The sequence below is a fragment of the Ursus arctos genome, unplaced genomic scaffold, assembly GCF_023065955.2.
Source record: "Ursus arctos isolate Adak ecotype North America unplaced genomic scaffold, UrsArc2.0 scaffold_12, whole genome shotgun sequence".
NCBI lineage: Eukaryota > Metazoa > Chordata > Mammalia > Carnivora > Ursidae > Ursus > Ursus arctos.
Genome location: NW_026622786.1, coordinates 57,867,823 through 57,894,472, shown reverse-complemented (window position 1 = coordinate 57,894,472; position 26,650 = coordinate 57,867,823). Strand labels below are relative to the sequence as shown.

The window sequence follows — 26,650 nt, the reverse complement described above, 5'->3', positions numbered from 1 at the left end:
AGATTGAAGAGAATATTTTCTTTGCACCTACTGGGAGGTTACTCCATCATTCTTTTTTTTTTTTTTTTAAGATTTTATTTATTTATTCGACAGAGATAGAGACAGCCAGTGAGAGAGGGAACACAAGCAGGGGGAGTGGGAGAGGAAGAAGCAGGCTCATAGCGGAGGAGCCTGATGTGGGGCTCGATCCCAGAACGCCGGGATCACGCCCTGAGCCGAAGGCAGACGCTTAACCGCTGTGCCACCCAGGCGCCCCTACTCCATAATTCTTGAGAAGGTTTGAGTTTATTCAGTCTTCTTAATCACTATTCCCTTTGCCTATCATTTGTACATGTGCTTACACGACAGAGTGTGCTTTGCTTTGTGAGTAAGAAAGATTTCATGAATGTAGGTGTAGATCGGTCAGTGTCGTAAAGGTATGCAGGACATTCGTCTCATGCTGTGGGGCAAAGATATTGCCAGCAGTCACAGATGGGTCACTAGCAGATGTTCCCCCCTGGAATCCTAAATTACAAGTTTGGGATTCTGAAACAGGGAAAAAGAAGAATTGTGTATTTTAAATGGGGATGAGCACTTTTGAGTTGACTTTTGTGGGATTAAAAGGTTTTATCCTCATTTTTTTTTTAAGAGAAAGAGAGCGTTCATGCAGTTTGGCATGTACAAGTGATGGGGCGAGGGGCAGAAGGAGAGAGAATCTTAAGCAGGCTCCACCTTCAGCATGGAGCCCCATGTGGGGCTCCATCTCACTATCATGAAAAAAAAAATAGAAACAATCTATTATTTTACAACTTTAAAAATTATATAACAAAGTAAAAAGTCTCCTATATCCTCGAACTGCAGTTTCTGCTCTCACAGGCAATCGCTGCTGTTAACAATTTGTTGTATACAAATTCGTCCCTAGCTTATGATTTTTCAACTTTATGATGGTGAGAAAGTGATAGGTATTCCATGGAAACTGTACTTCGAATTTTGGGTTTTGATTTTTTCCTGGGCTAGCAATATGCAGTGTGATGCTCTCTCTTAATGCTGGGCAGTGGTAACGAGCCGCAGCACCCAGTATGCCCTGTAATCGTGAGGGTAAAGAACCCACACACTTACACCATTCTGTACCCATACAGATGTTCAGTTTTTCACTTCCAGTACAGTATTCAGCAAACTACATGAGATATTTAGCACTTTAGTGTAAAGTAGGCTTTGTGATAGATGATTGTGCCCAACTGAAGCTAATGTAGGTGTTTTTAGCACATTTAAGGTAGGCTAGGCAAAGCTATGATGTTTGATTGGTTGGGTATATTCAGTGCATTTTCGACTTATTGCTATTTTCAACTTAGGATGGGTTTATTCAATGTAAGCTCGTCCTCAGTGGAGGAGATCTATATATATTTTTTAATCTTACTAACATGTCATGGATGTCTTTCCATTTCATCTTTAGCTGAACCTCTCAAAAATATTTAACAGTTTGAGGTGTAATTTACATACCATCAAATCCATCCAGTGATATTATTGAATTTACTCATTCGTACAATTATCACCATAATCACATTTTAGGATACTTCTGCTACTTTTAAAAAAGTTCCTTTGTGACTGTTTGTGGTCATTCCCCAGCCCCAGTTATAGATAACTGTTTATCTGCTTTCTGTCTTTATGGTTACTCCTTTTTAGAAATTTCATATAAATGGAATCCTACAGCATGCATTCTTTTGTGTCTGACTTCTTTCATTTAGCGTAATGTTTTTAAGGTTCATTCATGTTGTTGCACTTAACAGTTGGTGCCTTTCTCTTGCTGAGTGCTATTCCATTGTGTGGGTATACCACCCTGATTAACCATTTGATTAAACTATGATGGACATTTGATTTGTTTCCAGTTTGGGGGTATTCTGAACAATGCTGCTATAAATACTTACATACAAGAGTTTATGTTGCCATACGTTTTTATTTTCTTGGGTAAATGTAAATGCTTAAGAAGTAAAATTGCTGGGTTGTATGATAAGCTATATTTAAAAATTGCCAAGCTGTTTTCCCAAAGTGGCTGTATTTTCCGTTCCTGCCAGCAGTGTATGAGGCTTTCACTTTCTCCCGAATTTTCTAACACTTAGTATTGTCAATATTTTACAATTGTGATTTAGTTTGTATTTTCTTAATAACTAATGATGTTGAGTATATTTCCATGTACTTATTGGATATTGTGTGTGATATGTGTCTTCTTGGGTGATGTGTATATTTAAATCTTTTGTCCATTTTGTATTTGGGTTGTTTTTCTCTTACTATTTCGGTTATAAGAGTTCTTTATGTATTCTATACATAGGTCTATTATTAGATGTATGAATTATAAATATTTTCTCCAATCTGTAGCTTATCTTTTCATTTTCCTGTGGTTGCATTTCAAGAGCAAAATTTAAAAATTTTGATGAAGACAAATATATCCATTTTTTTCTTTTATGAGTCTTAGTTTTGAAGAAATCTTTAACTCACGTTAGAAAAATTTTCACTTACAAGTTTTATAGTTTAATTTTTACATTTGGAGATATGACACATTTTGAATTAATTTTTGTGTGCATGTGAGGTAAAAGTCTAGAAGTGTAAGTTTTGTTGTGTTTTTTTTTTTCTTGCATGTGGACATTTAGTTTTTCCAGCCCTATTATTGAACAGACTGTCCTTTGCCATTGAATTGTCTCGGTACCTTTATAAAAAATTAATCAACCATAAATGTTTGGGATTATTTCTTGTATTCCTTTTCTGTTCCATTTAATCTATAAATTTATCTAATGCCAATGCCACACTGATTTAGTAGTGATAGTTTTATATAAAGTAGCTTAAATTCTCCATCTTTGTTCTTTCTTTTCAAAAATGCTTAGGCTCTTCTGCATTCTTTACTTTTCTACATAAATATTAAGAGCAGCTTGTCAATTTGTAAACAACAAAAAACTCCAAATATCCAAAAACCTGCTGAGATTTCTATAGGGTTTGTGTAGATAGAATCTGTAGATTAATTTGAGGACATTACCATTTTCACAATGTTGAGTTTTCCATTTCATGAATATAGCATATTTCTCCAATTTGTACCTTCTTTTGTAGCAATGTTTTATACTTTTCAGGGCATTGGTTTTGAACTTCTTTTGATAAATTCATTACTGAGGTTTTTGGGTTTTTTGTTTTTGTTTTTGATGCTATTCTGAATGGAATTATTTCCTTAATTTCAACTTTGATATATTAGCTGCTCATGTATATAAATACAATTAATTTTAATATGCTAGTCTTGTATCCTGTGATCCTGCTAAACTTGTTTATTACTTCTAGTAGCTTTTTTTTTTTAGTAGATACCTTAGCATTTTCTGCACATGAGATCATGTTTTCTGCAAAAAAAGATGCTTGAACTTCTTTCTTTCCACTCTGTGTGCTTTAAATTTCTTTTCTTGCCTTATTGCATTGGCTGGAAACACTAGCTGCAGGTTGAATAGACGTGGTGAAAGAGACATTTTTCTTTGTTTATAGTCGGAGGGAGTCATTCATTTTATCACGAAGTGTAATGTTAGCTTTAGGTTTTTGTAGATGCTCTTTATCAGGTTGTGGAAGTTCCCTTGTCTCTGGGTTTATTGATTTGTTTTTGTTTTTTTTTTCCTCTCTCTTTTTCTGCATCTGTTGAGATGATCATTAGGTATTTGTGCTTTATTCTGTTAATATGTGTAATACATTAATTGATTTATAGTTATAAAATCAACCTCGCATTCCTGGGATAACCCCTAATGGTCATAATATATAATGCGTGTTTTGTAAGTAATGTTTTGTTAAGGATTTTTACACCTATTTTCATGGCAGATATTGGCCCATAGTGTTCTTTTCTTTTGATGTCTTTGTTTGGCTTTGTTATGAGAGTAATGCTGGCCATGTAGAATTTGTTGGAAAACGTTCCCTCCTTCACTATATCCTAAACAAGTTTGTGAAGGAATTGAATTATTTCCTCCTTGAATGTTTAACAGAATTTCCCAGTGGAGCCATCTGGTCCTAGAGTTTTTTGTTTTGTTTTCTTTTGTATTTGTGGGAATGTTTTAAATACAATTTTGATTTTTCAAGAATAAATCCTTTTTAAAAATTAAATGCTTTGATTTTTCAAGAATAAATAAATAAATGTGGCTTTATTCACATTCCATAGCCCCCAGATGGTTGTTTTTGATGCTTTTGTCCAGCGAGATACTTTTATTTTGCTAAAAGAATTTGCCACTCCTCTTCAGAGTACCACATGCAGAAGTTACTTCTCTGCCTCTTTTTAATGGCTGTACAATATTCCATTTTGCAGATGTACCAAATCTAGTAAAAAACAGTTTTTCCAAATTTTAAATATATTCTTAAGTAGTGCTACAGTTAAATTTAATCCACATATAACTTAGGCTAATAATTCACTAAGCTAGTTTCCTAGAAGTGAGTTGGCTGGGCAAATGTTATGCACGTTTTTAATTTTGATAAATACTCTGAAGTTATTCTCCAAAATTTGTACCAAATTATTATACAATTAGAGTAATGTAAGAGAAGGTGTGCTTCTCTCTGTCTGCCACTGCTGTATACTGTTAATCTTATGCATATTTGCCAATGTGGAAGGCAAAGGTAGGTGTGTTTTTATTTGCATTCATTTATTTAACTGGAGTTGGGAATCTTTTTATATGCTCTTCGACTATTTCTTTTTTTTTTTTATGAAGTGACCTGCCATGTCCTTTGCTTGATTTACAGTTAGATTGGTTGTCTTTGTCTTATTAATTCATAGGATCTTCTGTCATTTTAGTTACATTAAACTTTTATCTGTTTTCTGTTGTAAATCTTTACTAAATTTAGCCATTCACTTTTTTTCTAGTCATAACCATTTTCAGTCTTTTAAAAGCCTGTCTTGTAATTTATGTTTTTGTTTGTTTGTTTGTTTTTAAAACAGCAAGTTGTACAAGGGATTGATGTAAACCAAATCCGAGGGCTTGGGTTTGATGCCACGTGTTCTCTGGTGGTTTTGGATAAGCAGTTTCGTCCTTTACCAGTAAACCATGAAGGTAGGACCATTCCATTCTCTTTCCCTGGTGGTGGGAGACTGGCTGGGCCCCAGGTGGAACATGAGGTCAGGTGTCTCTTATTGCCAAGGGTGAGATTTAGTGGTGGAGCAGGGAGACCAGAATCATGTCCTGGAGGTTACATGCTTGGAGAACAGTTTGTGGGAGTGATGACATGGGGGCTGGATTAGGGAGATACTTGGCTTACTCATGCCCAAGAGCCACAGTCAAGAACTCACTGTTCTCCACGTGGAAAGGAAGGACATGGGATCATTAGCTCAGAGTGAGCGGCCTTGAAACAGGCAAGTGATCTGAGTGTTTTCTGGGAAGGGAATGTCAGTGTCTGCACTCGCTTTGTGTATGAAGCTCCTGTAGCATCTTTATTTGAATAGGTGAGCCAAGTCCATTTAAAGGAAATAGAATAAGGCAGACAGGACCATGCATCACACAGAAGCTGGAAACAGATTGGCCTGTTTTCAGTAGCCAGACCAAAGGACATTCCCGCTTAATGATATTGTCCTGATAGAGACTTGTGAGTACAGTAATGAACTGTTTAAAATGTTTGTGCCACTTGGATTCACCATCAGAAATTTTTCATAGGTCAAGGTCTGTCCCTCTTGGGAAATTTTAGCAAGTAGCATCAGCACTGAGGTTGCAAACCCAAAAGTCCATAGTAGTTGGGTAGGTAACGAATATGAGTAAAGTGGACCAGGTTTGAAAAAACAACAACAACAACAATAGCACATGTGTGGAGATAAATTTCAACTAATTTTCAACCTTTTCATGAGTAGAAGACATTTGGGAGTGGTGGAGACCACAGTGCACTGGAAATTGCAAGTTCCACCTAAGGAGTGTGGCTCTAGGCATCATCAGTGAGTTGATGCCAAGATAGCCACTGCAGATGTGTTTTAGGCCAAGATTGTGTTTGAGAACCGTCAGCAGTGCACACTGCTGTAGCAGTGCCTTTCTTAACGGGCAGCTGTGGATACTAGGGTACACTGGGACACCTTGGAACTGGAGTCAGGAAGGTGCCAGATCTCATCTCTGTTGATGCTGAGCCGTGACACCTTGAGCGAGTCACTTTACCTCTGCATTTTCTGAAAGAATTGGAGTAATGAACCATAGCTTTGCTGTGAGGATTGAGATCCTGACCCCTGAATGCTCAGAAACATTTCTTCCATCTGATCATGAATTCCTAAAAAGAGAATGTGTCCCTCTCACTTTTATGGACCGAATTCATAGAACAGTGATTTATATAAATTACATGTGCTGGAAAAAGTATGCAAGTGAATGAATGGTTAGAACACAGTGGTAGTGATGCCCATGTTTACACACACACACACACACACACACACACACACTTTCCCCCCTTTTCCCCCACATTTATTAGCACCTCCCATGTGCCAAGCCCTTTCTTATTAAGTGTTGGGGTGTCAAAGACAAACATGAATGTTCCCTGTTCTCGGTGGCTGATCACTGGCCTGGGAGAGCAAAACAGCCCCAATCTGGGCCACTTGAGAAAGCACAGACCGAAGAAATGAGCCTGGACTAGCAGACCTCAGCTTGGCAGCAACAAGCCCTCTCCGGTTATGAGAGATGGCCAGTCATGGAGCTGGCCCCTTGGGCAGGCTGTCTGCACTTCCTTGTATGACTTGCTTTCAGTAGTGACCAGGTGATAGTCTCTTAGGGATGCTATTGGATGAGTTCTCATTTTGGGTGGGACTTTAGATGTTAACAGCCCTAGGTTCCAAGGACGCTGACCTCTGATCTGCTAAGGTACATGGTTTTTAATTCTGGCTTTATAGTAGAATCAACCCAGGATCTTTTAAAATCCCCAATTCATGAGCCTTACCCCAAGATTTGTATTCACTTGGCTTGTGTTGAGACTAGGGCATCAGCATTGTTAAAGTTTCCTCCATAGTCTGGTATGTGGAGAATCACTGGGTGCAGCTGAATGGGCAGCTAAGATACCAGGAGCAAGAACACTTGAACTGGAAGAGAAGAGTTCCTTGTTAAACCTGCTTACATATGCACCCTCTCTGGATGCCATCTTTTTTCTCATTGTAGGTGGAATTGCTTCCTGTTAACAGGCCTTCTATTAAAAGGGTAGTTAGGTTGCAACCCTAATTATTAGTGTTGAAATAATTTTTTTCCACCAAAAAGGTTAAAATGTACCCATTCATCAAACGCGTCCAGTGGCAGGCACCCCTTACCAGCTTCTTGCCTTTCAACAGGTTCTATTAAGGTTAGATTTTGTCTGAAATGGATTATCTTGTGCTAGAAAATGAAATTTGAATTTTAAAGGTGACTCAAAGGTTGTTTCAAGCCTTCTTATGCCTGCATGGCAGTGAACAACTCTTGATTGGTTAACTGGAATAATTGTGAGGAGCAGGCAGTGGGGTCAGGAAATTAACCATGACCATTAAAGTCAAACTCACAAAACTGGCAAAAATATAAAGATGGTAACCAAAAAAAAAAAAAGAAAGAAAAGGGAAAAACCCCCCAAGTAAATTTAGTACAATAGATTAAGAACACCAATCATTACTACATGATAAAATATTCTCATTTTAGCCTTTTCTTGTTTGATCTTCTTTCCTTTGAAGATCAGACAGCACCCAGGTTGGACTGTGGTGGCAATGCTGACTGCTCCCTTCTCTGCAACCCCCCCGGCTCACAGCACAACTCTGCTTGGGTCATCCCAGCCACAGGAGCTCTTGGGGACAAGAAGAAGCAAGGGTGGTAATTCAGGGTCAGGGAGGGAGCTACCACTTAGGCTACTCTTCAGTAGAAACCTAATATTGAGATGTTTTTGCTAATTCATAGTAATTTCCCACAGGCGTTCTTGGCACACCTCCTGTGAGATACTCAGAATGTTAATTGAGTGAATACATGGATGGATAATCTGCCCATGGGTAAACTGACTGTACAACCCAAATTCTGCTCTAGCAGTTGCTTCTAATGTGTGTGTGCCTACACGCCCACAGTCTTGATTCTGTGATGTTTCTGGGATGAGATCTGGACATCGATGTTTTTAAACTACCTGGGTGGTTCTGTGTGCACAGAGGGTCAAGAACCAAAACTTTAAGCAGTGATATTATACAGTATAATCACTCAGCTATTTAGAAACAAATCTTGGGGCACCTGGGTGGCTTAGTCAGTTAAGTGTCTGCCTTCAGCTCAGGTCATGATCCCCAGGGTCCTGGGATCGAATCCCTCATGGAGCTCCCTGCTGAGCAGGGATCCTGCTTCTCCCTCTCCTTCTGCCTCTACCCCTACTTGTGTTCTCTCTCTCTCACTCGCTCTGTCAAATAAATAAAATCTTAAAAACAACAACAACAAATCTTAGATGTGTCTCCGGAAGTTCTCCTGTATTTCCTTATTTTCAAAGTTTGTGGGGCCCGAACCTCCCCCTGCCCCCGCCCCGGCAGGCAAAGCAGAGACTGAGTCCTTGCTTCATCATGGTGATGATGACCTGATTTCGATATTTTCTTAGGTTGGCATTGTGTTCTTTCAGTTTTAAAGATTCTTTTTCAGAGACATGACAAAGTAAGGAAAATAAAATTCGTAGCCTCTTATGTACGCACTACTGAGGGTAAGTGCATGAAAATTTGCCATCTTTGCCACAGACTTTTTTTTTTTTTTTTAAGATTTTATTTATTTATTTGACAGAGAGAGAGACAGCCAGCGAGAGAGGGAACACAAGCAGGGGGAGTGGGAGAGGAAGAAGCAGGCTCCTAGCGGAGGAGCCTGATGTGGGGCTCGATCCCATAACGCCGGGATCACGCTCTGAGCCGAAGGCAGACGCTTAACCGCTGTGCCACCCAGGCGCCCCTGCCACAGACTTTTTTTTAAAGGAAGAACTGCTTGAAGCTTCGGCCCTTGCCTCCCCCCTCTGCCCAGCAGGTGACTGTGCTGCTGTAGCTGGTGTTCACAAACACGTCGTTTCTGTGCTTTCCCAACATATGTGTATACTCCCAACAACAAACAATGTGTATGGTGTTTAAAAATATCCCAGCTGGTGTCATTATTCATGTTGATATGTGTAGCTTGCGTTGAAGTTTGTTGTACCAATTTATTTATCTGTTCTCAGCACAGATCTGTTTCAAAGCACGCTATATGCTTTTCCAAGCTGTGAGATAGGAGCATGTCTTAATCTTGGAGTCAGTCTGTCATGGGAAACGACCTAGATCAGAGAGTTGTTTTGAGGATTAAATGAGATGATGCATGTAAAATGTTTAGCACAGGGCTTGGAACACAACATACACACACACAGCTTTATAAATATTTGTTATTAGCAAAGATATATAATTGCTGCAGTTATTCTGCAATTGCAAAATAATGTGTGAAGTGCCTGGTTCAATTACTGTTGGGTCCCCTTTTATCTTTCCCTTTTATTATCTCCCAGTTTGTTTATTGCTGATCTCTGCATTTTGCCATCCGAGGAAGCAGAGGACCGTAAAAAGAATGTTGGCTTGCCCATTAGTACATGAGGAATTAGTTGAGGCCGTGCAAGGGAGGGAGAAAGGGACAGTTCGTTCCTGTGTGGGCTGCAGGATGGTAGAGGTAGGATGTGAGGTGCATGCCTGTGCTTCTTTTCCAGCTGGTTTTAAATTCTGTTTCTTATTTCTCCTTCCTCTTGAGAGCCTACTGTGTAATAGGTACTTGCCCTTATGTGCATTGCCTTTTCAGTGAACAGAAAATCTCAGTTAACCCTTATATGCTATTAGGTGTTGTTATCCCTGTTTTGTAGGTAAGGACACTTAGGCTAAGAAAAATTTAATGACTCTGTCAATGTATCTCCCCCTGTAACTGGTCTGTTTAATCCTCAAACTGGAAAAAAATTCCAGTGATTCCCACTGCACCAAACCGAGGGGGGGGGGAAACACCTAAGTTAACTAATTTTAATCAAAGCGACTAGAAGAAGTGGGAATATAAGCAGATAAAAGCCATTGTGTAGTTGGTGTGTTATATTGGATTTATTATTCTGTTGAAGTGTCTGTGCAAACAGATCTTAAAAAGCCAACATACTGTTTTAGACTTACCTCATGGCTCTTTTCCTGAATACATACCCAGAAAAGGTTTTCTGGAACAGAAGAGATAGGAAAGAAGGGGGAGAAGTTGAGAGAGAATGAATAAGAATCTAATTAATTGGTAGATCTGACTGGTTTTAGTGTAGACATGTAACCGTGGGGTGACACTTAAAGGACACATCCAAGGTTTGGGTGGAACGTACTAATCCGTGTTGGTAGTGGCCCCCTCCCTTGCTGCTGTCAGTGAATGAAGTTACAGTAGCTGTGCAGACTGGTGCCCTTGGGATTGCGGAAGCGCCCCCCTCGAATTCGAAGGCTAAGATCGTGCGCGTGTCCTCCCCTCTCTCGTTTCTGCTAGGGGAGTCCCACCGGAACATCATCATGTGGCTGGACCACCGGGCAGTCAGTCAGGTCCACAGGATCAACGAAACCAAGCACCGTGTCCTGCAGTGTGTCGGCGGCGTAATGTCCGTGGAGATGCAGGCCCCGAAGCTTCTGTGGCTAAAAGAGGTGAGCGTCTGTGGCAGAGAGAGCGTGCTTATCACAGCCAGGGATTCTGTTTATTGTGGGTCCGTCTGTACCAGGAGCCGTGCTAAAGTCTGTTCCGTGTGATTTTTCCCAGCAGCTCTCTGAGGAAGCTAGATCCCAATTTATTGATTAGGTTGCAGTTAAATCTTTCCTGTTTTTAGGTGCTAACCTTAGGCAGGCACGGTGATAAGTGTTTGACACAGATTATCTCTTTGAATCCAAGCAGCCGCCTTATGAAGGTAGGGCTTGTCTCTTTTTTGGGAGGGTGAGGGTTGTCTGTAGACAAGAAAACTAAAGCTAATAGAGATTAACCAACTCACCCAAAATGACATGATAAGTATGTGGCAGAGCCAGGGCTGGGACTTGAGACTGGCCGACTCCAAAATCAGTTCTCTTAATATCCAGGACTCTCCTGGAGTTCAGAGAGGCTGATTACCATTCCAAATAGAAAGTGGCAGAGCTGGGCTTTAAGTCCACATCTTCTAACCAGAACCTTCTTTCTCTACGCACTGTATCCCCCGAGGATTAATCTGGCTTTGGTGGCATGTTGGGGTTTCTCATGTCACCTGAACTTGAGTTTCCATGTCCTTGAGTGATATGGTGATCTCCAGACGGAGCCCTTGCAGGTGGTTGCTGTTTCCAGATGTTCGGTCCTTTATGAAGTGTGGATAATGGTGATGTCAGCTTCACTGTGCCCAGCAGGGATGGATGTTCGAGAAAGTTCAAGTCCTCTGGGAACATGAGGGACTTGAAAATCCCTAGGTGGTCTGGTGAGGAGAGAATCCGTCCAATGAGTAAGACGTGGTGTGATTCGTTTTCTGGCTCTGGGGTTTCAGGTGGGCCGAGTCTTCAATTACTCAAAATGTATATGGGGGTGAGAGGAGTGTAAGGGTGCTGAGAGAGTGTCCCTGGATTGCCACCGGGAGCAGAAGAGACACAAGCAAAGAGGGCATCAGTAATCAAGGGAGGTTTGGCTTCTTATCTGTTTAGCATACTGAGCTGTTGTGTAAGCTTTAATTTGCAAAAAGGCTTCTATATTTATTAAGAGTTTGAAAACACAGAGCATTTTAGGAGTCAGGGGTTTCTGACTCTACTGGCATCACCTTGTGTGACTTTGAGCAAAGTAGTTCTCGTCCCAGGCCTCACTTCTTCTATCTATAAAGTGAGAGAGATGGTCTGGACCAGTTTGAAAACCTGATGTAAATATATCCTGAAATACCAATCAGAATATAGAACTACTCTGCACTGCACCCACCCTCTGCTTTGTGTTCTGTAGACATTAATTGATTTAATCTTAGCAAGCTTGGCCTGATAGACAGCATGGGAAACTGAGGCTGACAGATATAGCAGTATGATCTTCCTAAACGGATGGTAGAGCCAGAATTTAAACCCATGTCTGCTGGCCTCCAAATCCCAGCTCGCCCCATCGTGTCATGCTGCACAGAAATCCCTCTTTAAAGCATATGTCACTTAGGGTAGGGCCAGGAACAGGGGCAGTGGTGTTTTTAAACCAGCCTAAACATGGTGCAAGAAAACAAATGGGTTGGCTCCATCACACCCTTCTTGGCCACAGGTAAGGAGGTTCAGGCAGGTGGTCATTGGTATATTATCAGGGCCTTACTGAGCACCTGCTTCAGGGCCGGCTTGGGGCTGTATATCCCAGGAGGTCTGAATGCACATCTGGTGTGAAGCTCTCTGGAGGCTCAGTGCTGTGTGCTTGAGATCAAACTGTACTAAATAAAGCACAGAGAAAATAATTAGGTTCTAGATTGCATGGCAGTCAGTGATTGTGACCTCCTAAGACTGGCCATCCATCCATCTATCTAATCAGTTCCATTTCAGAGTTTTCTGAGAAAGGCCTTAAACATCTCATCGTGTATTTAACTACCTGGTGGGTGAGCCTCAAATCTGTTTTTAAAATTTCTTAAATTTATTTATTTATTTATTTTGGTAAGTACATACAGGAATCCATGCTGAGAATTCCTTTGATTTTTATCAAGAGTGCAAATTCAAAATAAAAGATATTGTCTAATACCAGTTTTAGCATTTTCTCCTTAAAACCTGACCTGGATGGCTTATGACCTTTTTCTGACTTTAACGTGTAAATGAATCACCTGGGGATCTTGTTAAATTGTAGATTTCTGATTTAGTAGTCCTGGGATGGGGACTGAGAATTGGCATTTCTGACAAGCTCCCAGGTGATGCTGATGTTGCTGGCCCACAGACCTATAAAACCACTTTTATAAGTGGCACCCATTTGTGGAGACACAGAGGACAGTACCTTCTTTTGGATGTGGCGATGGGAGACTGGGGGACCAGGAGGTTAGATAGCTTTGAAAGAGTTGTTCAGTAGCACATCAGAGTCCAAACGTGAGACTCTGTGCTAAGCTCCTGGGTCTGTCATTTGTTTACTCCCTTATTCACTCTTGAATTCACCAGATATTAACTGAGGTTCTGCTGTGACCCAGCAGTGTCATAGGCACAGGGGACACAAGCACGAAGAGGACTCAGGCTTACCCTTGAGGGGCCCAGCGTCCTCTGGCGCAGTGGTGGGGAAGTAAAGGAGAGGGGGTTGGGTGGAGGAAAGAGACACGGAACAGGAACTATCAGAAGATGTTCTAAGTACCTTGATAAAGGAATATGCAAAGTGCTTTCGGGGAAAATAATTTGCTTCTGGGAGTTCTTGAAGATGAGTCCCAAGATAGGAGTGGAGGTTTTGCCTATTAGAGAAGACAGGGAGGAAATTCTAGAGAAAAACTGTGGTTCATTTTTGGTAAGGTACATAGGTCCTGGGATGAGAGCCCAGGATGCTTCTCTGAGTGTAGTCGGAGATGAGGCCAGGTAAGTAGCCTGGGCTCAGTTTGGTAAGGGCTTATTTGGTAATAGATGGTTTTTAAGCAAGGGGGAGGGAATGTCTTAGATACCTTTGGCAGGGATGAGGGGACTGGATTAGAGGTGAGGAAATGTGTGTGTGTGGGAGTAAGAACTAGTTTTCATACTTTCCTGATTATAGCACTTTGTTGGCTTTCCCTTGCTTTTAGGATAAATTCCAAAATTTGTAACATGGCCCAGAAGATGGTATGTGATGTCATGTTCACCTCCTCCTTTCTGCTTACTGTGTGTCCCTCCCCTTGCTCACTCTATCCACCGGGATCCAGTCAGGGTGTCTCAAACACGCTCAGTTCTTTGCCACCTCCGTCTTGACTAGGGGTTGGCAAACTCTGGCACATGGGCCACATGCTCGTTTTGAATGTTTTGGGAGTAAAGAATGAGTTTTATTTCAAATGGTTGAAAAAGGATTCAAAAGGAGAATAATATTTTGTGACTTGTGAAAATCATGTGAAATTAAAATTTTCAGGGCCACAAAGTTTTATTGAAACACAGCCACGCTCATTCATTTATGGATTGTCTGTGGCTGCTTTTGCATCATGGCGACAGAGTGGAGTAGTTGAGACAGAGACTGTGTGCCTGCAGGGCTGAAAATATTTACTCTGACAGTTAGAGAAAAGTTTGCTGACCCTTGGTCTTAATGATGTGACGCTGTGCCTTCTGCCCCTGAACAGTCTTCCCTCTGCTCAACACTGATCCCAACTTATTATTGAGGCTTCAGCTTTATTGTTAGGTCTTCAGAAAAGCCTTGCCTGACCCTCCAATGAATTAGAGATCTCTTTCCACTGCACTCTTACTTCATTGTATCTTTCATAAATTGTAGTGATGTATCATGTCGTATGATGATTTCCATGGTGCTTGGGTCTTCCAACCACTGTAATCCATAGGGGGATGGAGAGTCTATCCATTTTGTTCATGGCTGTTTCCCTACCCCTAATCAAATGCCTGGCATATAGTAGGTAATCAATACATAGTTTTGAATAATTTGAGGGGCTCAGTAAAGGGGCTTTTGCAGTCCTCCAGGTGAGAAGTCATGAGGCAGGAAGTAAGCACTGTGGGGTGGAAAAGAGATAGGTTCCAGAGTTTTTAGGGAATACTATCAACAAGACATGGAGGCCGATTGGCTTTGAGGGGCAAGCGAGATGGCACAGTCAGAACTGACCATTCACTTCAGTATTGCTGTCACTCACGGGCTCCTTGTCCTTAGCTTGGAATCTGATGACATCGGGAGTCGGGCAGAGTCTGGAGTTCAGACTTCCCAGAAGACCCAAGTGATAGACTAGGACCACCGCAGCTCTTAGGCAAAGTCACGTGGGTCCTAGTTCTGCAATGTGGAATTTTAATCATGTCCTTTACATTTAAAGTTTGTGTGTTTCAGGTTGATGTATGTTTCCTTAATAAGAATTGTCAGATAAAAGGAAAAATGCCATTTGAATTTTTCATAACCCCCAGCAGTCTGGCTTTTCCATTTGGTCTCAATGATTCTGACTCTCATCTTAATGAAGGCCAAATGTAAATTAAGTTCTGTCAGGCTGGAACAGCTGGAGTCTCCTATCTTTATAAACATGAAACATTGCAGGGTAACAAGGTGCACACTGGGGAAGGTCAAGAGAGTTAAGGGCTGATGCAGATCCTGACAGCTCAGTGTTAATGGAACATAATTAACTGGCGTGTAGGGGCTTCGTGGAGATCTTCCAATCCGACTTTTAACTCATTTCCTCTTTTTGCCATTGTCAGCAGAGCAGAAAGCTAATCATTTCATAGTCTGAGATTTTCATCATTCGTTCCCAACTGGAACCAACTGGCTAGAATGTCAGAGGATTTTGTTGATGGGTTTAGAAGATGCCCCTCCCATCTCTCCCAAGTTCATGCCTCTCTGCTTCTGTTCCCCTGATAGCATGCTGGGAAAATGAAGAAACGACTCTCCGGTTCTAATGTACCTTTTCCTGTACATGTAGATTCTTTGGAGGAAGCTGGGAGTTGGGATGCCTAGAGAGGTGGTTTGATAACTTCCCGTTAGCTGTGGAAAGTGTGAGTGGAGTGCTTTTTGTGAGGAACTATCGAAAACAAACAAAACAAAACTCCATGAGAGGTCGGGAAAGCCTGGTTCTAGTCCTTTCTGTGAAGTAAGAGGTTTGTCCCAGCTCCTTGTCTGGCCTTATTCTTTCCTTCTTCTTGACTATATAAAAACATCTATTATCTTAGATTTCTTTTGCTTGAAATTTTGTGCAAGATAAACAATGTTAATTTCCTTTCTTTGAAATATACCATTTCTTTTTTAATGGCAGTTATGGTGGCAGTTTTTCTCTGTTAGTTACTCTGGCTTTAAATTGCATGTATAGGCCTATTATTGTTCACCCACATTCATCAGACCTCAGCATTAGAGCTGATACAAGATATTGGGGAAATTTGGGGGATAAATCACAGTTCTGTAACAGAAGTAAAATACAGGATTTGAAGCCAGACACACTTGGATTTAAATCGCTCTCTGCCATTTACCGATTCTGGGACCTCAGACAAACTAAAGCAACTTCTCTGAGTCTCACAGTGTTCGGCTGTAAAATGAGAATAGTAGTGTCAGCCTTGTGGAACTATTCTAATTTAGTCAGATATTTATGAAGCACTTTATGCAAGTAAATATTCAAGCAGTAGTTACATCTTCACTTCCATTGTGTTTAAAAAATGTTTGTGTTCTATTGATGGGCATGTCAGTAATATCCTATCACCAACTGAGAGAATTTTAAACACTAGAATATCTTATTTCATGTAGTTGGCTTTAATGAGTGGTCTTTTTCCTGTTTGACTATTAGCTAAGGAAAGCATCTAAAAACCACCATGAGGTTGTCAGAGACAATCATAGAAAATATCCAGTACAATAGTACAAACATATTTTCAGGGTCATTCATTTATGTGAATCATCCACATGCTATGTGTAATCCCTATACCAGAAGGCAGCCGGCTTTGAACTTGGAAGCAGATTGATCTAATACCTTCTACTGTTTCCCCTGAAATTCACCATTGCCTCCAGCCTCAGCATGATTTTATTTCACAAAGATTATTTTATTTAATCTTCACACCCATCTTGTAGGGTTGATATGATCTCTTGTGGGTAAGGAAACTGAAACTCAGAAACGTTAAATGACTTAACAGTCTCATACTGGGTGAGCAAACCTATATCGGGAGCCGTACCGCAGCTCTGCCCCTGATCTCTGTCCTGTGGGGCCTCTGTAATCCTCTGTCGGGATCCAGAAGTGGTCTTTGCCTTCAAGAAATTATAGTCTGATGGGAGAAGAGAGATACAGCTCACCTGAGCAATCAGATCGGAGTAAGGAAACAGATGAAGACAGTAGCTAAAGCACACATATGTCTAGCACTTTCCAAGCATTTTGTCCGTGTTAAACTCCTCTAACCCTCACTTCCACCCTATGGAGTAAGTATCAGATGATAAAACAGGCTCAGAGATGTTAAGCAACTTGCCCAAGGTCACTCAGCTAATAAATGGCAAGGCTGGGATTGGAACCTTGGCACTTCAGATCTAGAATCTGGGCTTATCACTGTTTTTCCCTCCTGTCTTCTTCAGGTGTTTGCCTTGCAGGGTTTGGATATATTAGTTCAGGGAAGAAATTTGTAAGTGATAACTTCAGGGAGATCTAAGGCCAGGAACAATGGGTGGTGGGTTCATTTTTTTTTTTTTTCCTTTAACAAATGTTTATTGTCTCGTATGCGGTAGGCTCTGTGTTGGGCATTAGAGATTCCAAAGAAGACAGGTAAGGGCCCTGGGAAGGCTTCTGAGAACTTAGATTCTAGTATAGAGAGGCAGAAAATAGACAAAGAGACAAATACACACACACACACACAAAGTGATTATATTTTCTGGAAAATGCTATGAAGGAAAAATACAGATGAACAAATTTGGCATGGCTGGCGTGTTCTCTCTTGGGAGGTTTTGTTTGACCTGAATGATGATGATTTCAGGAAGAGAGGGCAGCAGACATGAGGGGAGGAAAGTACCTGTGAGATCAGCAGAGGAGGTCAGCAGGGCTGGAAGGGTGTGAGCAAGGCAGAGAGTAGTGGGAGGTGGGTTGAAGCAGTGGGTAGGGGCCAGCTCCTGCATGGCCTTGAGGCCATGGGCAGGAATTTGGATTTTATTCTAACAGTAGGGGGAAAGGGTCAGTGGATTTTAATCATAAATGTGACATGATCTCTGGTTTATGACTTAGAAAGCACTCTGCTATAGTACTGGGTAGGTAATAGATATTTGTATAACCACAACAAAGTTTACGTTATAATGTTAAAAGGAAAAATTACAAAACAATGTACAGTCTTATGAATACATTTGTTGTAAGAAATTATCAGTATAGAGGGGCGCCTGGGTGACTCAGTTGGTTAAGCGGCTGCCTTCGGCTCAGGTCATGATCCAGGGGTCCTGGGATATTGGGCTCCCTGCTCAGCGGAGAGTCTGGTTTTCCCTCTCCTCCCCCTCCCCCCATTCGTGTGCTCGCTCTCTCTCTCTCCCCCCCAAATAAATAAAATCTTGAAAAAGTTATCATTATAGAAAAAACTGGCTATGTATACAAAAAACATTAATAATGGGGTGCAGTGTCTGTGGTTGGAATAGTTTGCTACTGTTATAGCACAGTGCTCATGCTTTTATTACTTCTTGGTAGTTTTTCATGAAAAAAAAAAATCTTGTAGTCCTAGCTAATCTTTCTGGTTTATACTGCTTCATTATTTAGCATAGGATTTTTTTCTTCTTGGGCTTGTTTTCCTTAAAAGCACCAACACAGTATTATTATCCCATTATACAGATGAGGAGAACAAGACCCAGAGAACTTAAATAGCTTCCCCAAAGCTACGCAGCAAATACGGGTGGCGCCAGGATTCTCACCAAATCCAGCCCGCCTCCAGCCCCTGGGCTCTCTTCATCGGCCCTCACTGCCTGTTCTCAAAGAGCACTCGTTTCTTGCGACACGCCAGGGCAGCCGGCTGGCAGCCCACAGGCCAAATCTGGTCCCCAGATGGGTTTTGTTTGACCTACCCCGTGCTTGAAAAAAAAACAAAACAAAACAAAAAATTTTTTTTTGAATTAGTTTTCAACATTTAAAAACTAAGAAATTTCACATAAAAATCCAGATTTTCTGCTTCTTTAGAAGAAATAACAAAAGGATTTGGCAGTCGGGGGGCCCACATTCCCATGTGAAAGGAATTGGCCGGTGCTGAGCAGGGGCTGCCCCCTTTAGAAGGGGCAAGTGTCCTTCATTTCACAGCCATCCCCACCCAGCTTGCTCTGCTCATTTCCTTTCCCAGCACTACCCTCTAGGCGTTTGGATTGGAGACCCACGCTGTGGGAATTTGTTCAAGGAATCCATCATTACTTTTCCTATAACAAAATGCTGAGAGAAGTGGAAAGATTTTCCAGATGGTGAACTTCTTGGTCAGTGGCTCTAGGGATGCTCTACCCATATTCTCTCACACCTCTGAGTCTTTGCTCGGGTTTTTCCTTTGCCTGGCACACTTAGGATTTTGTCCTCCACTTGGGAAAACTTACACGAATTCTTCAAGACTCCAGGAAGCCTTCCTTGACTTTCTCCATCGGGTGTTGATTAGGCTCCTGTCCTTTGTCCCCCATGGCACCCCCCCCTTACCTCTACCTTGGAATGTATTATACTATATTAGTGCCTCATTTATCTCTGTGTCCCTAATGTCCAGGGCACTGCTTAGCATCTAACGCTAACCACTCAGTAGATATTGTAACGGATGGATGGATGAACAGATGAACAAATTTACCAAATCATTTATCATGCCACTTTTGATTGTTGCGTACGTCTGACCAATAGTTCCATTCTAAAGTAGAGATCTCCTGCAGACCAATGTAAGTTCATTTTCTCTTCCCCATTGTGGAAAGGGAAGTTTGGAGTATTACCTCTCCTTTCCACCCCAGAGCCATGCCTTGGCTGCAGTCCTGTTACCTTGAGTCACAGTTTGTTTTGTTTTGTGTGTGCAGTGAAGGCCCCAGATGGAGGCAGTAACTCCTCCTGGCCTCTCTTCTGTGTCTGTGTGTCTTGAGGAGCATAACCCTTGAAGCTGCTTCCTTCACCTTGCCAGAGAATCCAAGGCGTATACTAAATCCTGACAGCCTCTCTTTGGAATGTTTATACCAGGGGCGCTGTTGCCTTCGGGCCAGATTCCTCCCAGCCTTTGAGCAGTGTGGACCGTGTTGTCAGCTGTTGTGAGGGCATCTTTTGTGGATTTTCTCTCCCGGGTGGTCTGCCCATAAACTGGGCTTGTAACTAAATATATGGAGTGTGGAGGCTAGTGCCCTGGCTTCGCTTATGTGGACGGCGAATCCTGTCCTTACCATCCTTGCATTTGCATATTTGATTTATGCCAAGTATGGGCTGTATTCTTTTATAGTCCAACAAAGTAATTTTATTTTTTATTTTTTTTTAATTTAAAAAAAAGATTTTATTTATTTATATGTCAGAGAGAGAGGGAGCACGAGCTGGGGGGAGGAGCAGAGGGAGAAGCAGACTCCCGGCTGAGGAGGGAGCCCGATGCGGGACTTGATCCCAGGACCCTGGGATCATGACCTGAGCCGAAGGCAGACACTCAGCCGACTGAGCCACCTAGGCACCCCCCAACAAAGTAATTTTAAAAAGTAGACCCCCCTCCCATAAAAGGACTTGGTCAGATAACTGGTAACATTTAATAAATGTCAGCTATTACCATACTATATTTTGTATTTTACTTTATGGTTTGTGGGAGACTTTGATGTGCATTTTCTTTATTTGACCTATGACATGGTCTTGTGGGATAAATATTACCATTTGCCACATTTTACAGGTGAATACACAAGCCTCAAAGGGATGAAATGATTGTCTACTGGGATTAGGATTGGGTCTTCAGTGAAGGTTCACGTGGTTCTAAATCATGTCTTGTTTTTTTTCCTGTTACACCACGTTCCTTCTCCTTTGGGCTGATGGATTTTCAGCTCTATAAGAGCAGGGACCAAATCTGTCTATCCATACCTGGCAGTTGTCTCCCCAGAGCCAAACAGTGCTTGGCATTAAAATTGTACTCAATAAATACCTGCTAAATGAATTCATATAACCTGGTCAGAGCCACACTTATGGCTGTAGCAGGAAGGCCCATGTGCCCAGTATTTCTGCTGCTGTCTTCCTGACCACTGTGCAGGGATGTCTGCTACATCCAGGCATTTTCAATGTAACCAGAGAGGCAAGAGTAAGATTGCTAAGTTTGGCTGCCTTTATGCCTGCATGGGATGATTCAATGTCGAACAAAAATTGAACATTCTTTCTTATAGTGGCTAAAATGTACTGTGAGAGGGAATGTTATCTTTAGAAAAGATACAGAGAAAAACGATGTATTTAATGTGTGTCGTGATAGAGGAACTCGTTAGCACCGTCAGCCTTGTGGAGGTGAACTGTCACCTTGGAAATCTGGAGACTCAGGGTAGATAGATGTCGATCAAGGCAAGAGAGGAGGCAGGCCAGAAGTCAAGAAAGATGCTAGATGGGGGGCGCCTGGGTGGTGCAGTCGTTAAGCGTCTGCCTTCGGCTCAGGGCGTGATCCCAGCGTTCTGGGATCAAGCCCCACATCAGGCTCCTCTGCTGGAAGCCTGCTTCTTCCTCTCCCACTCCCCCTGCTTGTGTTCCCTCTCTCGCTGGCTGTCTCTGTCAAATAAATAAATAAAATCTTTAAAAAAAAAAAGAAAAAGAAAGATGCTAGATGGGATTATTCTGGAAAGGTAAGTCAGTCTCATTTCTCTGAATATATGGCTTGGCTTTACTCTTGTTTTGTTTTATTCAAAATGAGCATAGCTATTCTGCTCTGGTAGGGACGTACTCATTTAATCAGTGAAACAAACTTTGGGCTGGTAACTGCTATGTAGACGGCACTGTGCTTGGTGATGGGGAGACAAAGTGGAAGCTAAGAGCGTCCTTTATCTCAAGTTGTTCCCCAGTCTAAGACCAAGTGCAAGAGGCTGTGAAAGCCATTTCCCCCCAACATTTTATGATCATAATCTTTAAACATACAGAAAAGTTGGGAGAATTTTATTGTGAATACTCAGAACCATCACCTGGCTCTGCCAGTAACATTTTACTTGCCATATCAGGCATATGTCCATCTATCTGCCCTTCTATCCATCCATCAGTCCTCCTTAAGGTTTTGCAAGTTGAGACATCGTTACACTTCTAAAAGCAGTTTGAAATGTTAAAGACCGTTTACCTTACTGAGATACTTACTAAATTCTGTTTAAGATATTGACCCTGTTTGATTGCTCTCTACAAACATCATCAACACTTGCTCTAGAATTTATTAGATATCTACCATGTGCTTTTAAGTTTGCTCTCTGACTTAATGCTTATGAAAGTCCTGCGAAGTAGATGTTATCACTTTCTTTGCAGATGAAGAAGGTGAGGGTAGAGGAAGTGAAGTAGATGACCACTTACTGACTGTTGCATCTGGCAGGGCTGGAATGCAAACCTGGGTTTTCTAACTCCAGGAAATGGATTTAAAAAGTTGCAGAGGTTAGCTGGTCAAAGTCCAGCCTTTATCAGGCGCAGTCCCCCTCTTCTCTACAGATGAAACACCTGGGTAGAGAGAGCTAGTTCTCACTGTTCAGGTTGCAAATCCCAAATAACAAATTTGTCTGACTGAAATTTGTAGTTAAATGTGAATTCTAGAATAAAAAGTAATCTAAGTCGTCCTAAGTTAGACTCCCAAGGAAAGAATCACGCCTGCGCCCTCCACTACGCAAATTCCAACCCATTCTTCTTTGTTCATGCTCTAGCACGTTAGTTACCTCTTAAAGAGCTGGCCTCTTACCCCCCTTTGCATTCACCTTCAAGTGTTCATAGTTCGAAAAAAGAGAGTAAATGATTTAACTAGTTCCTTACCTCTTCTGAACCCGGGGGTCCTGGAGGCACCTCTGCAGCTAAGACACCACTCAAGGGTAATCTCTGTGCATCGGGCTGTGGCCACTCTGCTGGCTGAATGATGAAGTCATTCAGGGTTCTCCTTAAAACCCACGTCTCCTGAATCCTTCCTGTATGCAGAGCTACGGATTAGGTAAAACTTGTGAGCGACCTCAGTAATAAAAAGTCTGATCTCAACTCTACAGCCCCGTCAATACCCGTCCCCACACCCTCTTAAAAAGCTGCTTTAGTTCGGCTTCCAAGCTTTGTAATCTCAACAGTCAGTGTCTTCTGGCTCAAAAAATGCAAGACTAGGGAGTGTTCAGAGGGAATGAGCGAGCTGCCTGAGTAAGTGGCTCTGCCTTCCCTGGCCCTCGTCTCTCATTTGAGCTTTGCTTGAGGGTCTGAACTGTGGCACAGAGACGTTTTCTCCCAGTCGTGCTACGTGTATAGCATATTGGAGCTTGCCCAAGTAAAGCAACGCGAGCAATTAGGAGAGAAGATCTTTTTGCCAATTAATTATTCATAATATTTTTAGTAATAAGGGTTTTATCTTCCCCAATATAATGATGATTATTATTACTTCACCATCGATTAGTGAAAATTATGGGTCACGGACTAACACCAGTCCATGGTCTGGTATTTGGGAGCAACTGGTCTCCGTGAGCCCTGAAATTCTCCCGCAAAGCTGGCATTGTGTGGATCTAAGATGGATGAGAAGAGAATCAGGACCTGAGTGAACCCTACTGCAGTTGTCTTGGCCTGAGGCCATGTGGTCTGGCTCTGGCTGGGGGTCAGAGACAAGCCCATGGACCTGAGAAAGAGGGTGAATCACTGTGCAAGTATTTATCGAGCACCTCCCTTGTCCTGGGAAGCGGCAACCCGACAGTAGTGTGTTGGCCTTGGAATTCAAGTGGCTGGGGTTTCACCCAGGCTTTTCACTTACCATCTGCATGATCTGGGCAGTTCTCTTCACCATGGGCCTTAGGTTCCTGTCTATAAAATGGTGTTAATGGCAGGATTGTTTCCGTGTCTTAGAGGGGAGGATATTTGGTAAGTTGTAGAGTGCTAGTATAATGATGTATTTTCAAATAATGAACATGATGGAAGTAGTTGGTTTGGGGAAAGAAATTAGGCCTATTTTTCGTATTCTTATCTCTAGATGCAGCTGAGAAGGCCAAGAGTGAAGGGAAAAATTCACATTATTGTGAGGGTAGGCAATTAACAAAGAAAGTGTGCTTAATCTTTAGGGACAGCGTGGGGTGCGGGTATTACTGTCCTGCTTCAACAGGTGGCAAAAGGCTGAGAAGATTCACGCCAAGTAGTTCATGAGTGGCCAAGCTGGGATCTAACTCAAAGTTACTCAAGCATGTGCTCATAACAGCTCACAGGCCAAGGATCGGGGAGAGTGGAAGGGGCTGGGAGAGAGTCAGTCCATCCTCAGACGCCCCAGACCAGTCTCGCTTACCCTGTTACTGGTAACTTACAGGGTCTTGTCTTCAGCAACAAACATGCTCGCGGTGATGGCTGTGAGAATGCGTACACCTTTTAGAAGTGGTCTAACAACAGTGTGTGCCGAATCAGTTCCCACCAGAATCCATCAGGGACATTCATTCATTCAGCAAATATTTATTGAAAATGTATTTTATTCCAGGACCTCGGTAAAGTGCTGGGAATGTAGCAGTAAACATAAGAGGCCCTGACCTCCAGCTGCTCCTATTCTAGAAGAGGGACAGAAATGAAGTCACAGTGCACTGTAGGTGGGATGGAATTCAGGTCACTGGAAGTACACCCCAGTTAGGGGAGAGGAGTCAGGAGGAGGTGGTCTGTAGCTGGGGGCTGACAGTGCAGGGGAGCTAGGTAAGCCCTCAGGTGGGGCGGCCTGCAAAAGGCCGGCCGGGTAGGTAGAGTAGCACTGGGTAAGGTCTGCCGATTTGAGGAGATGAGACCTCCGTGGGGCTGCAAGTACCATACATGGGAAAGCAGTTCAGTGAGTCTGTCAGAAAGCACTTTTTGAGTCCCATCTGTGTGGTTAATGCTATTCCTGATGGGAGTTTCCCGTTTGCACGTGGATAGAGCCACCGTACCCCAGCCACAGGCAGAGAAAGGCTGGGAACTATCCGCCTTGCCTTTTCTGACGCTCCCATCTCAGGGGCCTAAAGCTGAAACTCAGGGCTCACGTGGCTGCCGTGTCCTCCCTGGGCAGAGAAGTGTCCTCATTTCAGTCCCATCAGGACCAGACTAGACAGTACCCCAGAGAATGAAGCAGTGAATGAACCCCTTTTGTCCAGGAGGGTGGGACTGAACGCCAGGCAGGGGCTCTTGTCACCTCTCCCTTGGTGGGCGTGTGACTCAGAGGCGGTGACATCAGCTATGACTTCATCCACCCAGAGGAGAGACAGTGTGCAGACCGACAGCGGGCTCTGGCTCCTGCCCTTCGTTCTCCATGGTGTGTCTCGTTGGGGACACTGCCACGGTCCTGCTGTCGTTTTCCACACATCTTCATTTTTCTGTTTTTTTCTGTCTTTCTTACTTTATTCATTTCTCGTGTTTACTTTGCCCCATCTCCCCTTTCTTTTTGTCCATCTTTTGCTTTGTCTTTATTTTCTTCCTTCCTTTTCTTGCGCTTTCTCCTCCTCCTATGTCAGAAATGCATGTGGAAAGAGGTCCTCCTGCCTCCTGTCTCTTCTCTCCCCCAGACCGCCCACATTGTGTTCTGTCCGAACCTTTCTAAAACCGCATTCACAGGACCACTCCCCCTGGGACTCATGATGGCTCCCATTCTCTTCTGACCTCAGCGTTTAGTACAAATTCAGATTTCCTTGTACTATACTTCAGCATACATCTCTCAGGATTCCTTTTCCGTGGCCAGGGATACAGTTGATGCTTCTTCCTGAACTTTCCTCAGGCAGTTGGCACCAGCTGCACCGCCCTCCACCCCATCTCTCGGGGTCTTTGCCTCCACACCGAGGTCAGGCACTACCTCCCACATAACACTTTTCTTTGGCTGCTTGCCCACAGCCAGCTCTTTCTTTATGACCATGCAGTATCCTTAGCTTATAACAGATATTATTAAACTTGGATTTTTCTTTTTTTTTTTTTTTTAAAGATTTTATTTATTTATTTGAGAGAGACAGAGCACAAGTGTGTGGTAGGGGCAGAGAGAGAGGGAGTAACAGACTCCCTGATAAGCAGGAAGCCTGACTCAGGGCTCAATCCCGGAACCTGAGATCATGACCTGAGTCGAAGGCAGATGCTTAACTGACTGAGCCATCCAGGCTCCCCTAAACTTAGATTATTCTGTACTATTTCTACACAGCTTCCGAGTGTTTCATATGCAGACTCTGTTCCACCTACCCAATAAACAACATGAGAATTGGGGCCAGTATACACCTGCCTCTCGTGCATGGTCTTAGCACAGACTTGACCACAAACCAGGGCTGATAGACAAATTGTAGCATGGTCAATAAATACTGCATTTGAGAAATAATTATTTCATGTAGACTGTAGTGATACAGATGAGAGAATTGTGGTTCTTCCCTTAAAGGAGCAAACAGTCTAGTCGGAGAGACAGCTTGGTCCCCGTATAATTTGAGAAGACAAGGATTGCAGAGGAAACTAACAGTTATTGGGGATGTGCCAAGATGGGCACATTAACATCTATAAACTCATTGAATTGAATCCTACTAACAGTACCATGAGCTAAACATTGCTGTAGATGAACATGAGACCTGTAGATAGTAGGCGACTCACTGGCCGGAAGGAACACTGCTAACAAGAAGAACCAAGGTTTGAAGCTGAACGTGTCAGTCTCTAAGGCTCCTGCTTCTTCCTGAAAATGGAAACAGGTCACAACACTGACCTTCTAATAATAACAGTCATTTGAGAAGTGCTTACTCTGTGCCACATGCTCTAAGCACCTCACATACATTTGCTCATTTGTTCCCGCCACAACTCAGTGGTGTAGGTAGTAGTATTGTTCTCTGTAGTTACTGTAGGACAAGGAAATTTAAGCGAAGAGTAGGTAAGCAGCTTTTCCAAAGTCCCACGGCGAGGAAGTGTTAGAGCCCGGATATGCTCCTGTGCAGTCTGGCTCTGGAGAAGAGGCGGCAGAGTGTCCAGAGGCGCCTCCGTGGAGAGCAGCATACTGCATTTTCGGAACCGCCTTTGCATCAGTCCATTTGGAGATTCAGGGACTGGGGCGTTGCTGCTGGGTGGAAGTGTTGAGAGGTGATGC

The 26,650-nt window shown here is 42.6% G+C and overlaps 1 protein-coding gene and 1 long non-coding RNA gene across 24 annotated transcripts in view; one reads left to right on the top strand and one right to left on the bottom strand.

Annotated features, from left to right (window-relative positions):
- LOC130543456 (uncharacterized) overlaps window positions 1-23,095 on the bottom strand; it is a 34,606-nt gene extending 11,511 nt beyond the window's left edge. Inside the window, exon 1 of the long non-coding RNA XR_008958828.1 lies at window positions 22,396-23,095. This is a non-coding gene — a long non-coding RNA (uncharacterized LOC130543456). The remainder of the gene's footprint in view (window positions 1-22,395) is intronic.
- The window catches only part of FGGY (FGGY carbohydrate kinase domain containing), a 399,022-nt gene that overhangs the window by 29,009 nt on the left and 343,363 nt on the right, over window positions 1-26,650 (top strand). For 18 of the 23 annotated variants that reach the window (XM_057310627.1, XM_057310624.1, XM_057310621.1 and 15 more), the window contains 2 exons: window positions 4,919-5,030; window positions 10,416-10,567. The exons of 2 other annotated variants lie outside the window; for them this stretch is intronic. In XM_057310627.1, coding sequence (XP_057166610.1) covers window positions 4,919-5,030; window positions 10,416-10,567 — 264 coding nt within the window. Of the gene's footprint in view, window positions 1-4,918; window positions 5,031-7,863; window positions 7,940-10,415; window positions 10,568-26,650 lie in introns of those variants that run through there. 3 more of the 23 variants (XM_057310630.1, XM_057310631.1, XM_057310632.1) reach the window with 3 other exon arrangements.